At 36.1% G+C, this 17236-nt stretch overlaps 1 protein-coding gene across 3 annotated transcripts in view; it reads left to right on the top strand.

Annotated features, from left to right (window-relative positions):
• The window catches only part of LOC126808474 (adenylate kinase isoenzyme 5), a 58960-nt gene extending 42231 nt beyond the window's left edge, over window positions 1-16729 (top strand). For all 3 annotated transcript variants that reach the window (XM_050533196.1, XM_050533195.1, XM_050533202.2), the window contains 10 exons: window positions 920-967; window positions 1328-1491; window positions 2095-2211; window positions 3647-3838; window positions 4682-4754; window positions 5340-5378; window positions 5930-6093; window positions 6866-6982; window positions 10727-10918; window positions 11978-16729. In XM_050533196.1, coding sequence (XP_050389153.1) covers window positions 920-967; window positions 1328-1491; window positions 2095-2211; window positions 3647-3838; window positions 4682-4754; window positions 5340-5378; window positions 5930-6093; window positions 6866-6982; window positions 10727-10918; window positions 11978-12049 — 1178 coding nt within the window. In that variant the 3' untranslated portion in view covers window positions 12050-16729. The remainder of the gene's footprint in view (window positions 1-919; window positions 968-1327; window positions 1492-2094; window positions 2212-3646; window positions 3839-4681; window positions 4755-5339; window positions 5379-5929; window positions 6094-6865; window positions 6983-10726; window positions 10919-11977) is intronic.
• The last annotated feature ends 507 nt before the right edge of the window (window positions 16730-17236 follow it).

The following is a 17236-nucleotide window of genomic DNA, read 5'->3' as shown; positions in this document are numbered from 1 at the left end:
ATCGGTTACCAATAAATATTAGAGAATCTCAAACTTTCACAATCTTTAAGTCACGTCTGAAAACTCATTTGTTTAAACTCTATTATCCAGATTAGAAACAGATTGTTTATGTGTGTTTTTCTTGACGAGAGACTCCTTAAATGTCACGCTTTGAGCATACGTATATGGATGGATTTATATTAAGCGCATTACAAATTATTATTTATTTATTTATTTATTTATTTATTTATTTATTTATTTATTTTGAAAGCCTGGGGAAATGCTTGTTAAAATGTTGTATAGCAGATATATATATAGCTCATAAACAGATTTATATAGCCGTATAAGGATTAGTGACTCGTGACGATTGCTTGCATTGCAGTCCTTCACATTTAAGGTGCACTTTTGCTCCTGCTCCTCTCGATGCACCTCAACTTTCTTTCACGGGAGTCATTAAAGATTCCTGCAAATTAGCTAAATCACTCTCTTAAATAGTGAGATTAATAAACTACTTTCAATTTTTGTTTATTTTTAAACTGCATACGTTCGAGCTATCAGTTTCCATGATGATAATTCTAATGCTACCATAATCACCAAACATATTCACCAAATATTAAACAATATTAAAGCATAGATACAATTCGGCTCTCCTTAATTCAAGAAAGTGTAGAATTATTCTTGCAATATAATTAAGAAGAGATTTTTATGGGAGCTTTTTTTCTCATTTTTGAAATTGGCAGGAGGTTTTTAGGTCTTCTGTATGATTTTATAACTTGAAGGACTGCATTGATGAGTCTGTATGTAATAATCCCCACCATTTAAGATAAACAGAACACCCAGTGTCATTTTATAAAATTGGTACAACTTTTATGGAATATACCTAATTACCCCACAAAGTAACGCGTTCAACACATATAATTTTACCCCTTTTTTTTTTCAGGAAACAGTACCGAATGCTTGAAGAATACAAACATCTTCTTTGTTGTTGGTAGGTTTGACTAATATTATCATTATCTGTATGTAGCACATCTTCGATTTATCTACCAGGAGGTTCCAAGTTCAATACCAGTGTTGTCTGAGAAGTTTTCCAGCCTGGTTTCCATTTCTCCAGGGGGTGGGGGGGGATTATCGAATGGTTTGCGCGTGCGTGTTTTATCATAAGGCCTGTCATTGAGTTAACTGGCGTGGTTTCGATTCCCGGTTGTACGTGACAAGGATCCTCCGAATCCTCCGGATTCCTCCCACTGCTAGAGACCCCTATGCACAAATGAATTATTGAATATTGAAATAAAATTGAACCATATGTTAGTCCCAAAATGACCTAATTTGTTTACTTATATTTTTCTAGGTGGGCCAGGAAGTGGTAAGGGTACACAGTGCGCTAAAATCGTAGAAAAATATGGCTTCACTCATCTTTCTACTGGTGACTTATTACGAGAGGAGGTCGCCTCAGGTTCACAAAGAGGCCAAGAATTAACATCTATCATGGAAAGAGGAGCGTTAGTGCCCTTGGTAAGATTCATTCTGATTAAAATACAGATCTGTAATTGCTTCGTTTTTTATACTTTCGACGTGGTTTACCCACAGTTCCGTGCATGGCACCCCAAGCAGTCGCTGTAACACACCGGTAAAATAACAACTCTTCCAGATCCTAGTGTAGTAAAGGCAAGTAAAATGAAATTTTGAACTATAAAAAACGAAACGAAATAGGATCTGTGTTTTAATCAAATTGGGTAAGATTCATAAATTATAAAATTACTCTGGGTATAATGAAACAAATTAAATGAAATAAAATGGGGTTTAATGTCCTACTGTTCTGCTCTGACTGGGCTAATGAAGACGGGTATACGCCCGGTTGGCAACACTATGGCCTACTCTTATATCGAATTCCAACTGCCAAGGGATCTTTTATGTGCATGCCAATGTATCCACGAGACCTCGTTTTTTTTTTTCTCCCATGTGAACGACTAGAAAGCTGTCCTTGTCAGACCCTCCATTCTGCACCACTGACAAGTGGAAACCACGTCGTCAGAATATTTGAAATAATGGTACACCACCATATTTTAAAACCAAATAATGTTTGAAAGTTGTAAAGAATATGATTTTTCCTTTCAGGATACTGTGTTAGCCATGTTGAAAGATGCTATGGTTGCTAAGGCAGCTACAAGTAAAGGATTTTTGATTGATGGTTATCCTAGAGAATTAGAACAAGGCATTAGATTTGAAAAAGAGGTGAGAAATTAAAGTACATACCATATTTTTTTTTTCCATGTGTTTTTCAAAGTCTGATATTAGGGAAAAATCTTGTATATTGTCTATCCAGAATGAAAAATGAATTGTAGTATCTTGTACTCTTGTATTGAAGCCAGTGTCTTCGAAAACATTGATCTGAGATAAAGACCTGTGGTGGGAGTAGATGTTCGAAAACATTAATATAAACCCTTGGTCAGTAGGAGTAAATGTTAAACCTCTTGTATTGGAGTCAGTGTCTTCGAAAACATTAATATAACATATAAACCCTTATTTTGAATTATATATTTCAAAGTTCGACTGAGCCAGGGTGGCTAAGAGGCTGGCTCGCTAGTCTGAAGGTCACAGGGTGGCTTCCTTGTTGGCCAAGAAATTTCATTGGGATTTTCTGGCGTGATTTCCTTTTGTTAGTGGTGCAGGACAGAGGACCTGACAAGGACAGCTGTCTAGTTTTTTGGATGGGATAGATATGGGAGGTCCTGTGCATGTAAAAGATCCCTTGGTTGTAGTGTCACTATCCGGCAAAATTTCCCTCATAGCACACTGTATGGCGTATGCCTGTCTTCATTATCCCAGTTCGAAGCAGAACAGTAGGACATTAAACCCCATTTCATTTCAGAGTTTGACACTTGTAGTGTGTCAGTGCCTTTAATTGTATGAAGTTTAATAAAAATGGATGAAGCATGAAGCAAACCAAAAATGACATCTCTCAAACCACCTACTGTATATGATAATAGAGGGTCACCTGTCGAACCTCATGGGTTTTCTCCGGGTCCTCTTGTTTCTTCGCACTGCTAAAGACCCGTACACACAAATGAATTATTGAAATGGACTAAAACCATATGTTAGTCCCGAAATGTCCCAGTTTGTGTCGAGTGGACCTTATAACCCCATCAAGACAAATTAGCATCAAGTTAGTTGGCATGCCCAAATAATCCAAATAAAACAATGTTGCATCCCCCACCCCACCCCCATATTTGATTAAAATACAGATCTGTATTTCCTTTCGTTTTTTTATACTTTCCATGGCCTCTACTACATGAAGATCTGACCAGTTGTACTGGAAGGTTAACGTCAAGGGTCGTACAAGTGATTTTTCACCCTATGATGTCAGACATTGATTAATCAATCAGCGTTGACTTTTTTAGTGGTTTACCCACAGTTCTGTGCATCACATGCCAAGAACTCGCCGTAACAGACCGTTTCATTGGCTAATTCTTCACTAAAACCAGAATGCGGGTTATATAAAAACTCTTCCAGATCCTAGTGTAGTAAAGACAAGTAAAACGAAATTTTGAACTATAAAAAACGAAAGGAAATAGGATCTTTGTTTTAAACAGATTGATCCCCACCACCCCAAAATTGGATGTTTTAAATTTTCTGGGATTTTAACATAGGGGTACAATTTTTATCGTAGGTAAGCCCAGCAAAGGTAATGCTTAATTTCCATGTATCAGATGAAACCATGACAGAGAGGTTATTATATAGAGCGAAGACCAGTGGGAGAGCAGACGACAACGAAGAAACTATCAAAAAGAGGCTCAAGACCTTCCATGACAGCACACAACCAGTTATTGATCATTTTGAAAAGGCTGGTAAAGTTAAAACGGTGAGATTTGTAACGTCTACTTTTTGTAGGTTGTGAAATTGAGTACACAATATTTAATACTAGCCGTATAACCTTTGTTGAACGGGTAGAGCCGCGTGACTCTCCCTTTAAGAGTCTATCTTATTTAAAAAAAAACGCGTTTTGATTTTTAACCTTTGATATGAAGTTATGATAGCACTTTATAGGTTGCAGTTAAGCTATTTTGTTGAAATTTATATTGGTTGTGTTTTCCATTGAAAGAAAGAATCGTGTTGATTTTCACCAATGTTCCGATGAGAACTTTCAGAGCTATTCCCTTTGTTTCTGAATCTTATCGACACATTATAGACAGTAGCAGATCTAGAAGCTGTGAAATGGGGGGGGGGGGGGGCGGTTCCATCCACATTCCCACCCCACAATGATTGAATGAATGTCAACAAAATACTGGCTATAACACTGTCTGAGCGACCGGTAGAACATATATCGTATTGGCTATATAGTTGTTCGCCCATCGTTATATCGCCGGAAAGCAATTTTATCCGCCATTCCAGGTCTAGGAGGCCATCCACAGTTCCACGCCACAATGAATGTCAACAAAATACTGGCTATAACACTGTCTTGAGCGCCCCGGTAGAACATATATCATATTGACTATATAGTTGTTCGCTGTTTGTTATCTCGTCTAAAAGCAATTTTATTCAAATTGACATAACGTTATAGAGGATTCAGTTATAATCTAAACTTTCTGAAATTTGTATGGGTTGTTAACGCTCACAATCGCTTGAATGACAAAGCCGCTTGTGGGTGTTTGTTTCATTACTTAGCAGACTATGTTTATTTTGTTTATATTTGTATATTAATCAGATTAAAGCAGAAGGAAGCGTAGATGAGATATTCAAACAAGTACAAAACGTCTTCAAGGACCTTAATATAGAGGGTAAGTTATAAAATAACAGGGTCTCTTGTAATAGCGGGGTGGGGTTGGATGGCCCAATGGTTATCGTGTGCGCGCTGTATCGTAGGGTCTTTCATTGAATCAACTGGCATGGTTTCGATTCACAGGTTGTACGTGACAAGGAGTAGGATCGTCTGTCCAACCTCGTGGGTTTTCTCTGAGTCCGCCGCTTTCCTCCCACAGCTAAAGACCCCTATGCACAAGAGAATTATTGGAAAGAATTTGAACCATATGTTAGTCCTGAAATGACCTAGTTCGTGTTGAGTGGACGTTAGACTCCATTTTTCTCCCTCTCTCTTTGAAGTTTGATGACTCTTTAGGATCATTAATACTTTATTTTATTAGAAAGAACAACAAAATTAATTATTATTATTTAATACATGTTTAAAGGTGAACTCTCAGTTTCCACTCAAAGCCTCCAAAAACCATTTTTATTCGATGAAATGTATCTGGGATTTTACCTTTGATGAAAATTGAGAATTTGATCTCTCGAAAATGTTAACAGTCAAATATTACTGTTAATTAATTAATTAATGTTTTTCTTTTCTCTTTTTTTTTTACCCACAGAATCTAAACTTTCCGATGCCAAGGTTGTCTTTGTTGTTGGTAAGAAACATAACATCTAGAAACTTAAAATATCAGTAGATATAAATAAATAGATACACTGTAGATAGAAAAAAAAAATTAAATCAATCCAATTAAAATACAGATCTATATTTTGTTTCGGTTTTTTTTATACTTTCGATGGCCTCTACTACATGAAGATCTGACCGATGGTAGTGAAAGATCGCGTCAGGGGGTCATACGACCGGCTTTTACTCTATGACATCAGACTTTGATTAATCAATCGATCAGCGTTGACGTTTCAAGGGGTTTACCCACAGTTCCGTGCAGAGCACGCCAAGAACTTGCCGTAACAGACTGTTTCTTTGGCTAATTCCTCACATCAACTAGAACGCCTGTTATATAACAACTCTTCCAGATCCTAGTGTTGTGAAGACAAGTAAAACGAAATTTTGAACTATTAAAAAAGAAACAAAATAGGATCTGTGGTTTAATCAGATTGCAATTCGGTTTATTTGACCAAAACTTGATTTGTTCTTTTAAAACATTTATTGGAGAAATGTTACGTAATAAAATATTTCTACATGATTCAGGTGGACCTGGAAGCGGAAAAGGAACACAATGTAGTAAAATTGTGGAAAAATATGGTTTCTGCCATTTGTCGTCTGGTGATTTACTTCGAGCAGAAGTCAATTCGGGCACAGCCAGGGGGAAACAACTCAATGAAATAATGGAAAAAGGAGATCTGGTATCTCTGGTGAGTCTGCTAAAAATATTTATGGAAAAAATTCCCTTGCCTTGCCTGATAATAGCACTGGCTCATTAACCAGGGAGTCACCGATTCAATTCCGGTATTGACCAAGAAAGTTCCTCTTGGTTTGCCTTCTTATAATAGCTACTGCAAATATACTAGAAGCCATAACGGCGTAGTGAGTATTAGCGCAGGTTCACTAAACTGGAAGTCACAGATTTAATTCTGGTATTGACCAAGAAGTTCAACAGAATTTTCCAGCTTAGGTTCCCCATGTCAGTGATGTGGAACGAAGGATCTGGCAAGGATTGGCTGGGACAAATAACAAAGTCCTGGTTACATGTTGGTATGCATGTAAAAGAACCCTTGACAGTTGGAATTCGATGAAGAGTTGGTGTAAACACTGCTGTCCGAGCAAAATTTTCCTCATAGAACACTGTATAACACACAGTATGGTATATGTCCATCTTTATTAGCACACTGTATTGCATGTCCATCTTCATTAGCACACTACATAGCACATTGTACAGCATATGTCCATCTTCATTAACACAATGCATAGTCTGGGCAAAATTTTCCTCATAGCACATTGCATAGCATATGTCCACCTTCATTAGCACTCTACATGGCATATGTCCATCGTCATTAGCCTTATTTGGTGCAAAAAAGTTGGACGTCAAATCCCATTTTAATTTGAAAATAGACTATTAATTTCTGGTAAGCATATTTTTAGTAATTAATGAAGTGATAACCAATGTCTGTATGTAATATTTTACAGGATGTAGTATTACAGTTGTTAAGGGAAGCCATGCTTGGTAAACTGTCAACATCAAAATGTTTTCTTATTGATGGATATCCTAGAGAATTAGAACAAGGAAAAAGATTTGAAAATGAGGTTTGTTATAATCCAAATGGACGTATTAAAGTGGTGTTATCATTTTTAACAAGAAATTATAATTAATTTTAAATATACAGTGCTGGCTTTTTGCTGAAGAAGATATCCAAAGTGGTTATTCATATTTGAAATTTTGCTGGTATTCATAAACAGATCATTTATCTATCATTGTGTGCTTCAATACAAAGAATGTTACTTGGAGTGTGTGCGAGGGGGTTGGATGGTTGAATGGTTAGCATGTGTGCGCTGCATCATAATGTCTGTCATTAAGTCAACTGGCATGGTTTTAATTCCCTGGTTGTACATGACAAGGAGTAGGGTTGACTGTACCAACCTCGTGTGTTTTCTCTGATTCCTCCGATTTCCTCCCACTGCTAAAGACCCCTACGTTCAAGCAAATTATTAAAATAAGATTGAACCACACTTTAAACCATATTTCTCCTTCTCTCACTGTATTGAATACTGAAGCGTTTCTTGATTGAATTTAGACTACTTTTTTATACATTTCACCGATGTGGTTACTTGTATAGTTGAATTTTACTACATATGCTTACATTGTATTTCGTGTAGTATATAGCAGATCATGACTCATGCTGGCATTACACAATGGGTTCTTTGGGTTGTATTCCTTATTGGTTTCGAATTTGAGGGAAGTCTGTGTCACTACAGACCCGGGACTGTACAGCACAGTGGACGTTTACGGCTAGACCCCTGGATCCATTCACTTTTTTGAATTGTCTGTATGTTTGTGTTTACCTGAGGATGATGTCCTGCCCGTGTATTTGTTTTTGTGTAAATTTTGTGTGGTGCAGTCCCCCTGCACTTACTATTAGGTGTGTGAACTGTATAACACGATAATTACCTGATCAATCCAGCCTATTATCAATGATAATCGATATGACTTGTAGTTATACACTCCGTACAGTCAATATATTTTGGAATTTTGAATATTATTCACCATATCTTGATGTCCAGTTGAGCATATTCAGAGGTTTGGAAAATAGCGTAGGAGAGAGAGAGAAATGGGGTTTAACGTCCACTCGACACACACTAAGTCATTTCGGGACTAACATATGGTTTAATTTTACTTACATAATTCGCTTGCGCGTAGGGGTCTTTAGCAGTGGGAGGAAACCAGAGGACCCGGAGAAAACCCACGAGGTTGGACAGGCGACCCTACTCCTTGTCACGTACAACCGGGGATTCGAAACCACGCCAGTCGACTCAATGACAGACTTTATGATACAGTGCGCGCACGCTAACCATTCAGCCATCCACCCCCCCCAAATAGCGTAGGACTTGTCTGGAATAAACGGGTGACGTAGCATCCATGGTATACGGGGGGTAAAACAGGAGAAGATATCAGAAGTGGCTATTCTCCTTTAAAATTCTGCTGGTATTCATTAAAGCAGAAATTGCAAATTTTTAAGTTATATTTTTAAAATTTATTAAAATAAAGCCTGAAAATAGATGGTATCCATAAACGGTCCTACCTTGTTAAAGAATAATCCTATTAATCCTATAATTCACTATTGCCAGCTGAGAAATTGGCAAAAATATCATTTTCCTCTTCTTTTTTAAACGTTTGAATATTGCTACTCCATGGTGGAGAATAGAAAACAAGGGAGGTAATTGTGTTATTATTTCCTGTCTAAATGAATCTTAAGTGTGAGAATGACACCTATGATCGTATAATTGTGAGTTGACAACCTATTGAGCAAAAGACAAAGAAATAATTACGTTTTGACTTTCTTAGAAAATTTGCAATTTCCGCTTTAACAGATCATTTTTACCCCATTGTGTGTTTCTTCATCAATACAAAATGCTGGTATTCTCTTTTATGGTTTAGGGGGTTTGGATGTGAATGGTTAGCACGTGTGTGGTGTATCATAAAGTCTGTCATTGAGTCAACTGGCGTGGTTTCAATTCCCCACGTGACAAGGAGTAGGTTCGCCTGTCCAACCTCATGTGTTTTTTCTGAGTCCTATGGTTTCCTCCCACCACTAAAGACCCCTATGCGCAAGCGAATTATTGAAATAAAATTATACCATATGTTAGTCCTGAGATGACCTAGTTTGTGTCGAGTGGACATTAAACCCCATTTCTCTCTTTCTTTCAATTAACAATATAATAAACTAGGATATTAATAAACAATGTTTATATCGGATCAAAGCTGAAATGTTAATATTCATATCAGATCAATGCTGCTTGACATTATTTGTAGCAGCTGTTCTTTTTGAAATTACTTGACTTCATATAAATTATAGGGAGGTTGGATGGCCGAATGGTTAGCGTGAGGTCTGTCATTGAGTCAATTGGCGTGGTTTCAATTCCCTAGTTGTGTGTCACAAGGGGTAGGGTCGCCTGTCCAACCTCGTGGGTTTTCTCCAAGTTCTCCAGTTTTCTCCCACTGCTAAAGACCCCTACACGCAAGTGAATTGTTGAAATAAAATTGAACCATATGTTAGTCCCGAAATGACCTAGTTTGTGTCAAGTGGACGTTTAACACAATTTTTCTCTCTCTCATAAATTATGACCTGCCAATAACTGTTTATTACAAAAAAATCTTTATAGAATGACCAACAGCTGTTTAAAAACGTTCTCATGGCATCTACTAAAGTTGGATTTTATTGAGCCATGTTCTATCCCAACTAGAAGAGCAATCTGATTAGAATACAGATCTATATTTCATTTCGTTTTTTTTTTTTATACTTTCGATGGCCTCTACTACATGAATTTCTGACCGGTTGTACTGGAAGGTCGCATCATGGGGTCGTACAAGCGGCTATTGACCCTTTGACGTCAGACATTGATTAATCAATCAGCGTTGATGTTTCTAGTGGTTTACCCACACTTCCGTGCATTGCACGCCAAGAAGTCACTGTAACAGACCGTTTCATTGGCTAGTTCCTCACTTCAACCAGATCGCCGGTAATATAACAACTCTTCCAGATCCTATAGCGTAGTAAAGACAAGTAAAATGAAATTTTGAACTATAAAATATGAAACAAAATAGGATTGGTAGAAGAGATAAAAATTAGATCCTCTGGTCATTATTTAACAAGATTAATCTGGTAAAATTTATTTCGTATAAAATTCATCCAGCATATATAATCATTATTACGTCACAAAAAAAACATCTATAAAAGGACTAAACATTTGTATTCTATTCTTTATTGTATCTGATGAAGGTCGATTAAAGAGCAAAATGTTATCAGTAAATCTCACCTAAATCGACAAAATAGCATCTGTTCTTCATGGGTTAGGGAATCCTTTGTTTATTCGTCATTATTTTAGTCCGGTTTATAGCCTCTGTACACTCCATCAAATAATGGGCAGTGAAATACAATGGCCACCAGTGGAAAGAGGGGGTTGGATGGCTGAATGGTTAGCACATGTGCGCTGTATCACAGGGTCTGTCATTGAGTCAAGTGGTGTGGTTTCGATTCCCCGGTTTTATGTGACAAGGAATAGAGTCATCTGTCCAACCTCGTGTGTTTTCTCTGAGTCCTCTGATTTCCTCCCACTGCTAAAGCGAATTATGGAAATAAAAATGAACCATATGTTAGTCCCGAATTGACCTAGTTTGTTTTGAGTGGAGGTTAAACCCTCTCTCTCTCTCTCTCTCTCTCTCTCTCTCTCTCTCTCCAGTGGAAAGTTGTCTTTTACCTAATAATTTTGTAAAAGAGAAAAATTAACAAATGAACTTGTACATCATGTAGACCTCTAATCGTTATTTTACAGATAGTGGAATGTACGAGCGTTTTATATTTTGATGTATCAGATGATACGATGACGAAACGATTATTAGAACGGGGTAAAAGTAGTGGTAGGGTGGATGATAATGAAGAAACAATTAAAAAACGTTTACAGACTTTTCACAACCAGACGCAGCCCGTTATAGATCACTATGCAAAACAAAATAAAGTAACTGCGGTAAGTTGTGTTCACAAGAACCTTAATGGTGATTGTTTGCCTTTTGTCAACCAGTAATCTTGGGGATCAGGACATCCATTATTAAGCATACATTACAGAAGAGCTAAATCTGCCTATTGCAGGTCTTTCTTGATGCCCGAAATGTTACTAGTATCTAAATTATTAATTAGACATTAATTAACTCATCCAGGGTATAATCAACTCTGGATGGCATTGGATTTCTCTGATATTAAATAGATTAGAACAGTTCAGCCTTTTATTCCAAACTTATTGCCCGTGCAGCCAAAGCCCTGTAATCCTTCTGCAGGACAGATACAGATTTTTTAATAGATTTTTCGTTGAAGTTTGTTGAGCTTTTACAACTAGTGTACAAAACTATAACACATACTTATGGAAAAACTTCTTTATTTGAGTTTTCCGGCGTGGTTTCCCCTTGTCAGTGATGCAGGATGGAAGGCCTGACAAGGACAGCTATCTAGTCGTTCGGATGGGACGAAAAACCGAGGTCCCGTGTATATATTGGAATGCACGTAAAAGATCCCCTGGCAGTTGGAATTCGATATAAGAGTAGGCGATAGTGCCGCTGCCCGGGCAAAATTTCCCTCATAGCACACTGTATGGCGTATGCCTGTCTTCATTAGCCAGTATAGGAGCAGAACAGTAGGACGTTAAACCCCATTTCATTTCATTTCATTTCTTTATTTGGGCCACGTTTCGAAGAGTATTCTATCAACGTTATCAAGCTATACTATTTTTCCATAAGTATGTGTTACAGTTTATTGCTCTATCCAGTTACTAAATGCCTCTCAAAGACAACTAGTGTATTGTTATCATATTTATTGTCGTGTTAACTGAATTTGAGGGGGGGGGTTACATACATATTTTATACTTTCATTTTATTTATTTAGATTTTTTTGTCATATTAACTGAATTTGGTGGTTTTTTTACATACATGATATACTTTCATTTTATTTATTTAGATTTTTTTTGTTGTATTAACTGAATTTGTTGTTTTTTTTACATACATGATATATTATACTTTCATTTTATTTTTTTTAGATAAAAGCAGAAGGTGGCGTAAATGATATCTTCGCAGAAGTTAAGAAATTTATGGACAGCAAATCCTGGTAACCATGTGGACAGTGTAATGTTAGACTTAAATAAATAGTTATGACATCCCTATACCTTTGGAAAACACTGCAGTATTATTTCAAATATGCAACAAGTTCTGTGGTATGCATGAGCTCAAACAGAAAGTGTTACATGTTTGCAATCTATCTGATTAAAATACAGATCTTTATTTTGTTTCGTGTTTTTTTATACTTTCAATGGCCTCTGCTACATGAAGATCTGACCAGTTGTTGTCAGACATTTGATTAACCAATCAGCGTTGATGTTTCTAGTGGGTTACCCACAATTCCGTGCAAGTCACGTCAAAAACTCGCCATAATAGACCGTTTCATTGGCTAAACCCTCACATCATCCAGAATGCGGGTTATATAACAACACTTCCTGATACTCTAGTGTAGTAAAGACATGTAAAATGAAATGAAATAGGATTTGTGTTTTAATCAGATTGGTTTACAATATTAGTAGTTTATTAACTTTTCAAACCACATTTTGTCAAAACTGTACTACTACTAGTTTATGAATATAACTTGGAGAAATGCTAAAAATTATAAAAAGTATGGGTAGAGTTCGTTCGTTCGTTCGTTCCTGGAGTTTTACGGCCACTTCCACCAAGGGTGAGATCATAGACAAATTTGTGGAATATCTCTCTTCCTTTATATACAGTTCTATCAAAATTTTTCCTGCCACTGCTAAAGACCCCTACGCGCAAGTGAATTATTGAAATAAAATTGAACCATGTGTTAGTCCTGAAATGACCTAGTTTGTGTCGACTGGACATTAAACCCTGTTTCTTTATCTCTCTCTATCTGTATTAATACACACTGTTAAAAACATTGGTGCAATTAAGGGTGTTAATAATTCCTCTTTGTTAATAATCATTTTAGGCTTTTCCTTTTCCCTTGTTACTATTTATATTGATATTTGATTGTCAGACACTTGACTGTATATTGCCAGATCATTACGTTACAGGGGCTTGAGCCCTATTTATAATTAGGAAAAACCCATTTCACTTGTTACTATATGTTGATATTTGTTTGTCAGACACTTGACTGTATATTTCCAGACCATTAAAAGGAAAGGAAAAACCCATCATAATTGAGCTTTGAAATTATGTACCTTTAAGAAGTACAATTTGTCTATTGTCTAGAGATTCATGTACCAAGTTGGTTGATATTCATAGTCCCATCATCTCCTATGCATTCATAGTGGATTTCTTTTTCTAAAACTATATTTTGAAGGGTTGTCAACACACTTAGTTAATTTCTCAAACATTTTTTTTTAAAGTATTTTCTGTTATCTTCATGCATAAATTCAATAAAAATTATTTTTAAAAAGCTAACCAATTTCTACCCTAGTGGGTTTTCTCTGGGTCCTCTGGTTTCCTCCCACTGCTGAAGAACCCTACGTCCTTATGAGTTATTGAAATAAAATTGAATTATATGTTAGTCCCGAGTGGACGTTAAACTCTCTCTCTCTCTCTCTCTCTCTCTCTCTCTCTCCTGAAAAGTTATTTATAAAATTATTTATTTTCACATCTGTCAATATTATATTCTATGCTATTTTGCAACTTTTCACACATAATTTAATGGTACCTACATATTAAATTGTTTTAAAATACAGATGTGACATCATCCTTTGATGCGACAGGGTACCAATATTTCAAATAATTGTACGGGCAATGTGCCAAGTGTACATTATTTATACTAGTTGAAATATTGGACCCACGTGACGTATTTCATTGAAATACTGGATAGTGTCTGTATTTTAATTTGTTTAATCGTCTTGTGCAAGACATTGCGTAATATATAGATATAGCACTCGTACACCATCAATATATTACTTAATGGCTAGCACTCAACCATTAAACTACACATATGGTCTGGAAAAATGTCATATGGACTTTTGTTGTTATAATTACCTATGATTGTGTATATGTTCTAATAGATGTACACTTTTATCCATGTTATAAGTTATTGTATTTATCATGTTTTATTTATGATTTTGTGTGTTTAGTATATAGCAGGATTTAATTCCAAGTATTTTGTTAAAGTTAAAGGTCACCGGAAAAACTTCATAAATTTTTTAAATAATGCAATGAATTTTGTCAACATATCCTTTGCATAAGTATAACGCGATCTTGAATGTCAATATTACCTGCAACAGGTAAATTTCAACAGTTAGATTTCCGCCGTTCTCTGTGAGTAGTCGTAACTTTCCGCCAATAAACAATCCGTGACATCATTTTAGTCCATCTGCTCATATACTAGTCTATATTTCTATAAGCAGAAGTACTAAAGTGATGTCACGGCTTCTCTATTGGTGGAAAATGACGACTACTCACAGAGAACGGCAGAAATCCCTAACGTTGAAATTTACCTGTGACAGGTAACACTGACATTCAGGCGCGTGTTATACTTATGGAAAGGATATGTTGACATAATAACATGCCTTATTTTTAAAAAGTTAATGAAGCTTTGTACGGCGACCTTTAAAACAATTCTCTGTTTTCAACTAATTGTCCGGTTGTACGTGGCAAGCAGTAGGGTCGCCTGTCCAACCTCGTGGGTTTTCTCCGGGGCCTCCGGTTTCCTCCCACAGCTAAAGATCCCTACGCGCAAGCGAATTATTGAAATAAAATTAAACCATATGTTAGTCCCGAAATGACCTAATTTGTGTCGAGTTGGCGTTAAACCCTATTTCTCTCTCTCTCCCTAGATATGAAGGGCAAATTGTTTGAGCGGCATTTAATAATTGGATGAGAATAAAATATGGAATACAAGTTACTTAAAAGTTTATTTCTGGCAACGTTTTGACTGGGGTACTCTCATCTTTATCAAGCAAGGAATGAGAACCATAGTACAATGAAGATACAAATATGAACAGTGACATTAATGTAGAACATAAGATAATCATTTAGGAACCATCAAAGGGGGGAGAAGCCATAAGGGTTGGGTAGTAATAAAGAATGTACAACGAAAACGTGATAATGGGGACATTAGGTAAGGCAAAGAAACATCGCCAGAAATAAATCTTTCAAGTAACTTGTATTCCATATTATTGTGTCATGTGTTACAAACAAGGGCAGCTGTTGAGTCTCTGTCGTTTATAAAAAAAAAAAAAGCTTTTATATATATATTTTATATAAATCAACTTTATTCCTATCATTGGTAATATTTATTTCACAAAAATTAACTCAACTGTTAATCACATTTTAAATAAATATTGAATTCAGTGCACACTCTGTCAAATAATCACATCTACAACCCATAAAATTAACATTATAAAAGTGATCAAAATGATGGTAAACCGACCAATTTTACGTAAAATTAACATTAGTATGTTATCTGGGTGTTTCCACCTTTACTTCCAAAATGCTGAATCTGTCTGTGTACATTGTTATATTATTCAAGATGCATGATAGAGGGCCAGACTAGGGACAACGTATAGTCATTCAGATGGGACAAAAACCGAAGGTCCTGTATACACTTGGTGTGCATGTAAAAGATCCCTTGGCAGTTGGAATTCAATATAAGAGTAGGCAGTAGTGCCGCTGTCAGGGCAAAATTTCCCTCATAGCCCAATTTTAGCATATTCCCTTTACATAATCTAGTTTTTAACTATTATAGTGGGAACTACTAGCTCCTTATCTAATCTCCCATAATGTATCTTTAAACCATTATTTTGCTCTTTTACAATGGGATGAGATAAATTCATACTCTATCCCTCATGTGCCCTTATGGCATAAGACACATTTCACTCTTATCCCTCATGTGCCCTTATGACATTGGATAAGACAAATTCATACTATCCCTCATGTGCCCTTATGACATGGGATAAGACAAATTTTACACAATATTCTTCTTGAAACAACTAACATACTCTACACTCAGCCCTGTACAGTGTGTAATATAAAAATGGATATCTTCTATTTATTTGTATTTATTTTTATTTATTTACTATTTATGTATAAGCTAATGTGATATAATACCCATATATTGTGGTATTTTTAAAAATATGATTTTTATGTTTCTGTTATATAATGACATTTGTTGTGCTGATATTTAATAGGTCTTTCTGAGTAATACACAAATTCCCTTTACATTATCTAGATTATACAAACTACCAGCTCTTTATCTAATCTCCCATAATATATCTTTAATAGATCTTGCTGAGTAATACACAAATTCCCTTTACGTTATCTAGGTTTAACTATTATATTATAGGTCTTCTCCGGGTCCTCTGGTTTCCTCCAACTGCTAAAGACCCCTACATGCAAGCGATTGATTGAAATGAAATTGAACCATCTGTTAGTCCAGAAATGATGTAGTTTGTTTCGAGTGGACTTTAATTTCTCTCTCTCTCTCTCTCTTTCTCTCACCTAAATGGACCCTATGAATTGGTGATTAGTTGTAATAGGAATAAAGAACATCCAAATAAAAGAATTTCTTTAATTTTTTTTAAATTTCTGAAAGTAGATTTGAAATATTACTGGATTTCAGTTAATTTCAGTAATGTTCTATACTGACTCTGACCATGGACCTTATAAGGTCCATGCTCTGACCTAATTGTTTACCAAAGGAAATATAAACTTGATGGATTGTTTATTATTCATATTTTAGCTCTTGTTGTTAAATGTTATTTTTATTCAACAAACCTTGTAATAAATCTTTACTAAAAATATCATTTGTGTTGAATTTCTTTTTAAAATGACATAGTACCCACATAACAACATAACGTTAAATTTACGTAAAATTTAAGATCAAAGTTAACTGAGAATAGACCACAGGGTAAGTACATCAGACAACGTCATAATATCGGGAAAATCGTTCAAATTTGCTTACAAGTATCAAAATAGGTAAAAATATTCCTATGAGCTATCCCTGCCTGGAATTTGAAATGGGTCTCTGCACGACAATGGCTACTTGTTTGGCCAGGCGCCCAGCAGTTTATTGTCAGTGGTGCCGGACGGAGGCCTGGCATAAAATGGTGTCTTGGTGAAGAAAAGTAGAAAGTTATGCCCCATTTATTTTCGGAATGTGGCTTTCCATGCGACTCATTATATTATGCCGGGGTTGGGGTGGTGGATGGCCAAATGGTTAGCATGTGCGCGCTGTATCATAAGGTCTGTCATTGAGAGAACTGGCGTTGGTTCGATTCCCCGGTTGTAAGTGACAACGAGTAGGGTCG

The sequence above is a fragment of the Patella vulgata genome, chromosome 1, assembly GCF_932274485.2.
Source record: "Patella vulgata chromosome 1, xgPatVulg1.2, whole genome shotgun sequence".
NCBI lineage: Eukaryota > Metazoa > Mollusca > Gastropoda > Patellidae > Patella > Patella vulgata.
Note: the sequence above shows the minus strand (reverse complement) of the source record. Positions and strands in the feature narration are given on the sequence as shown.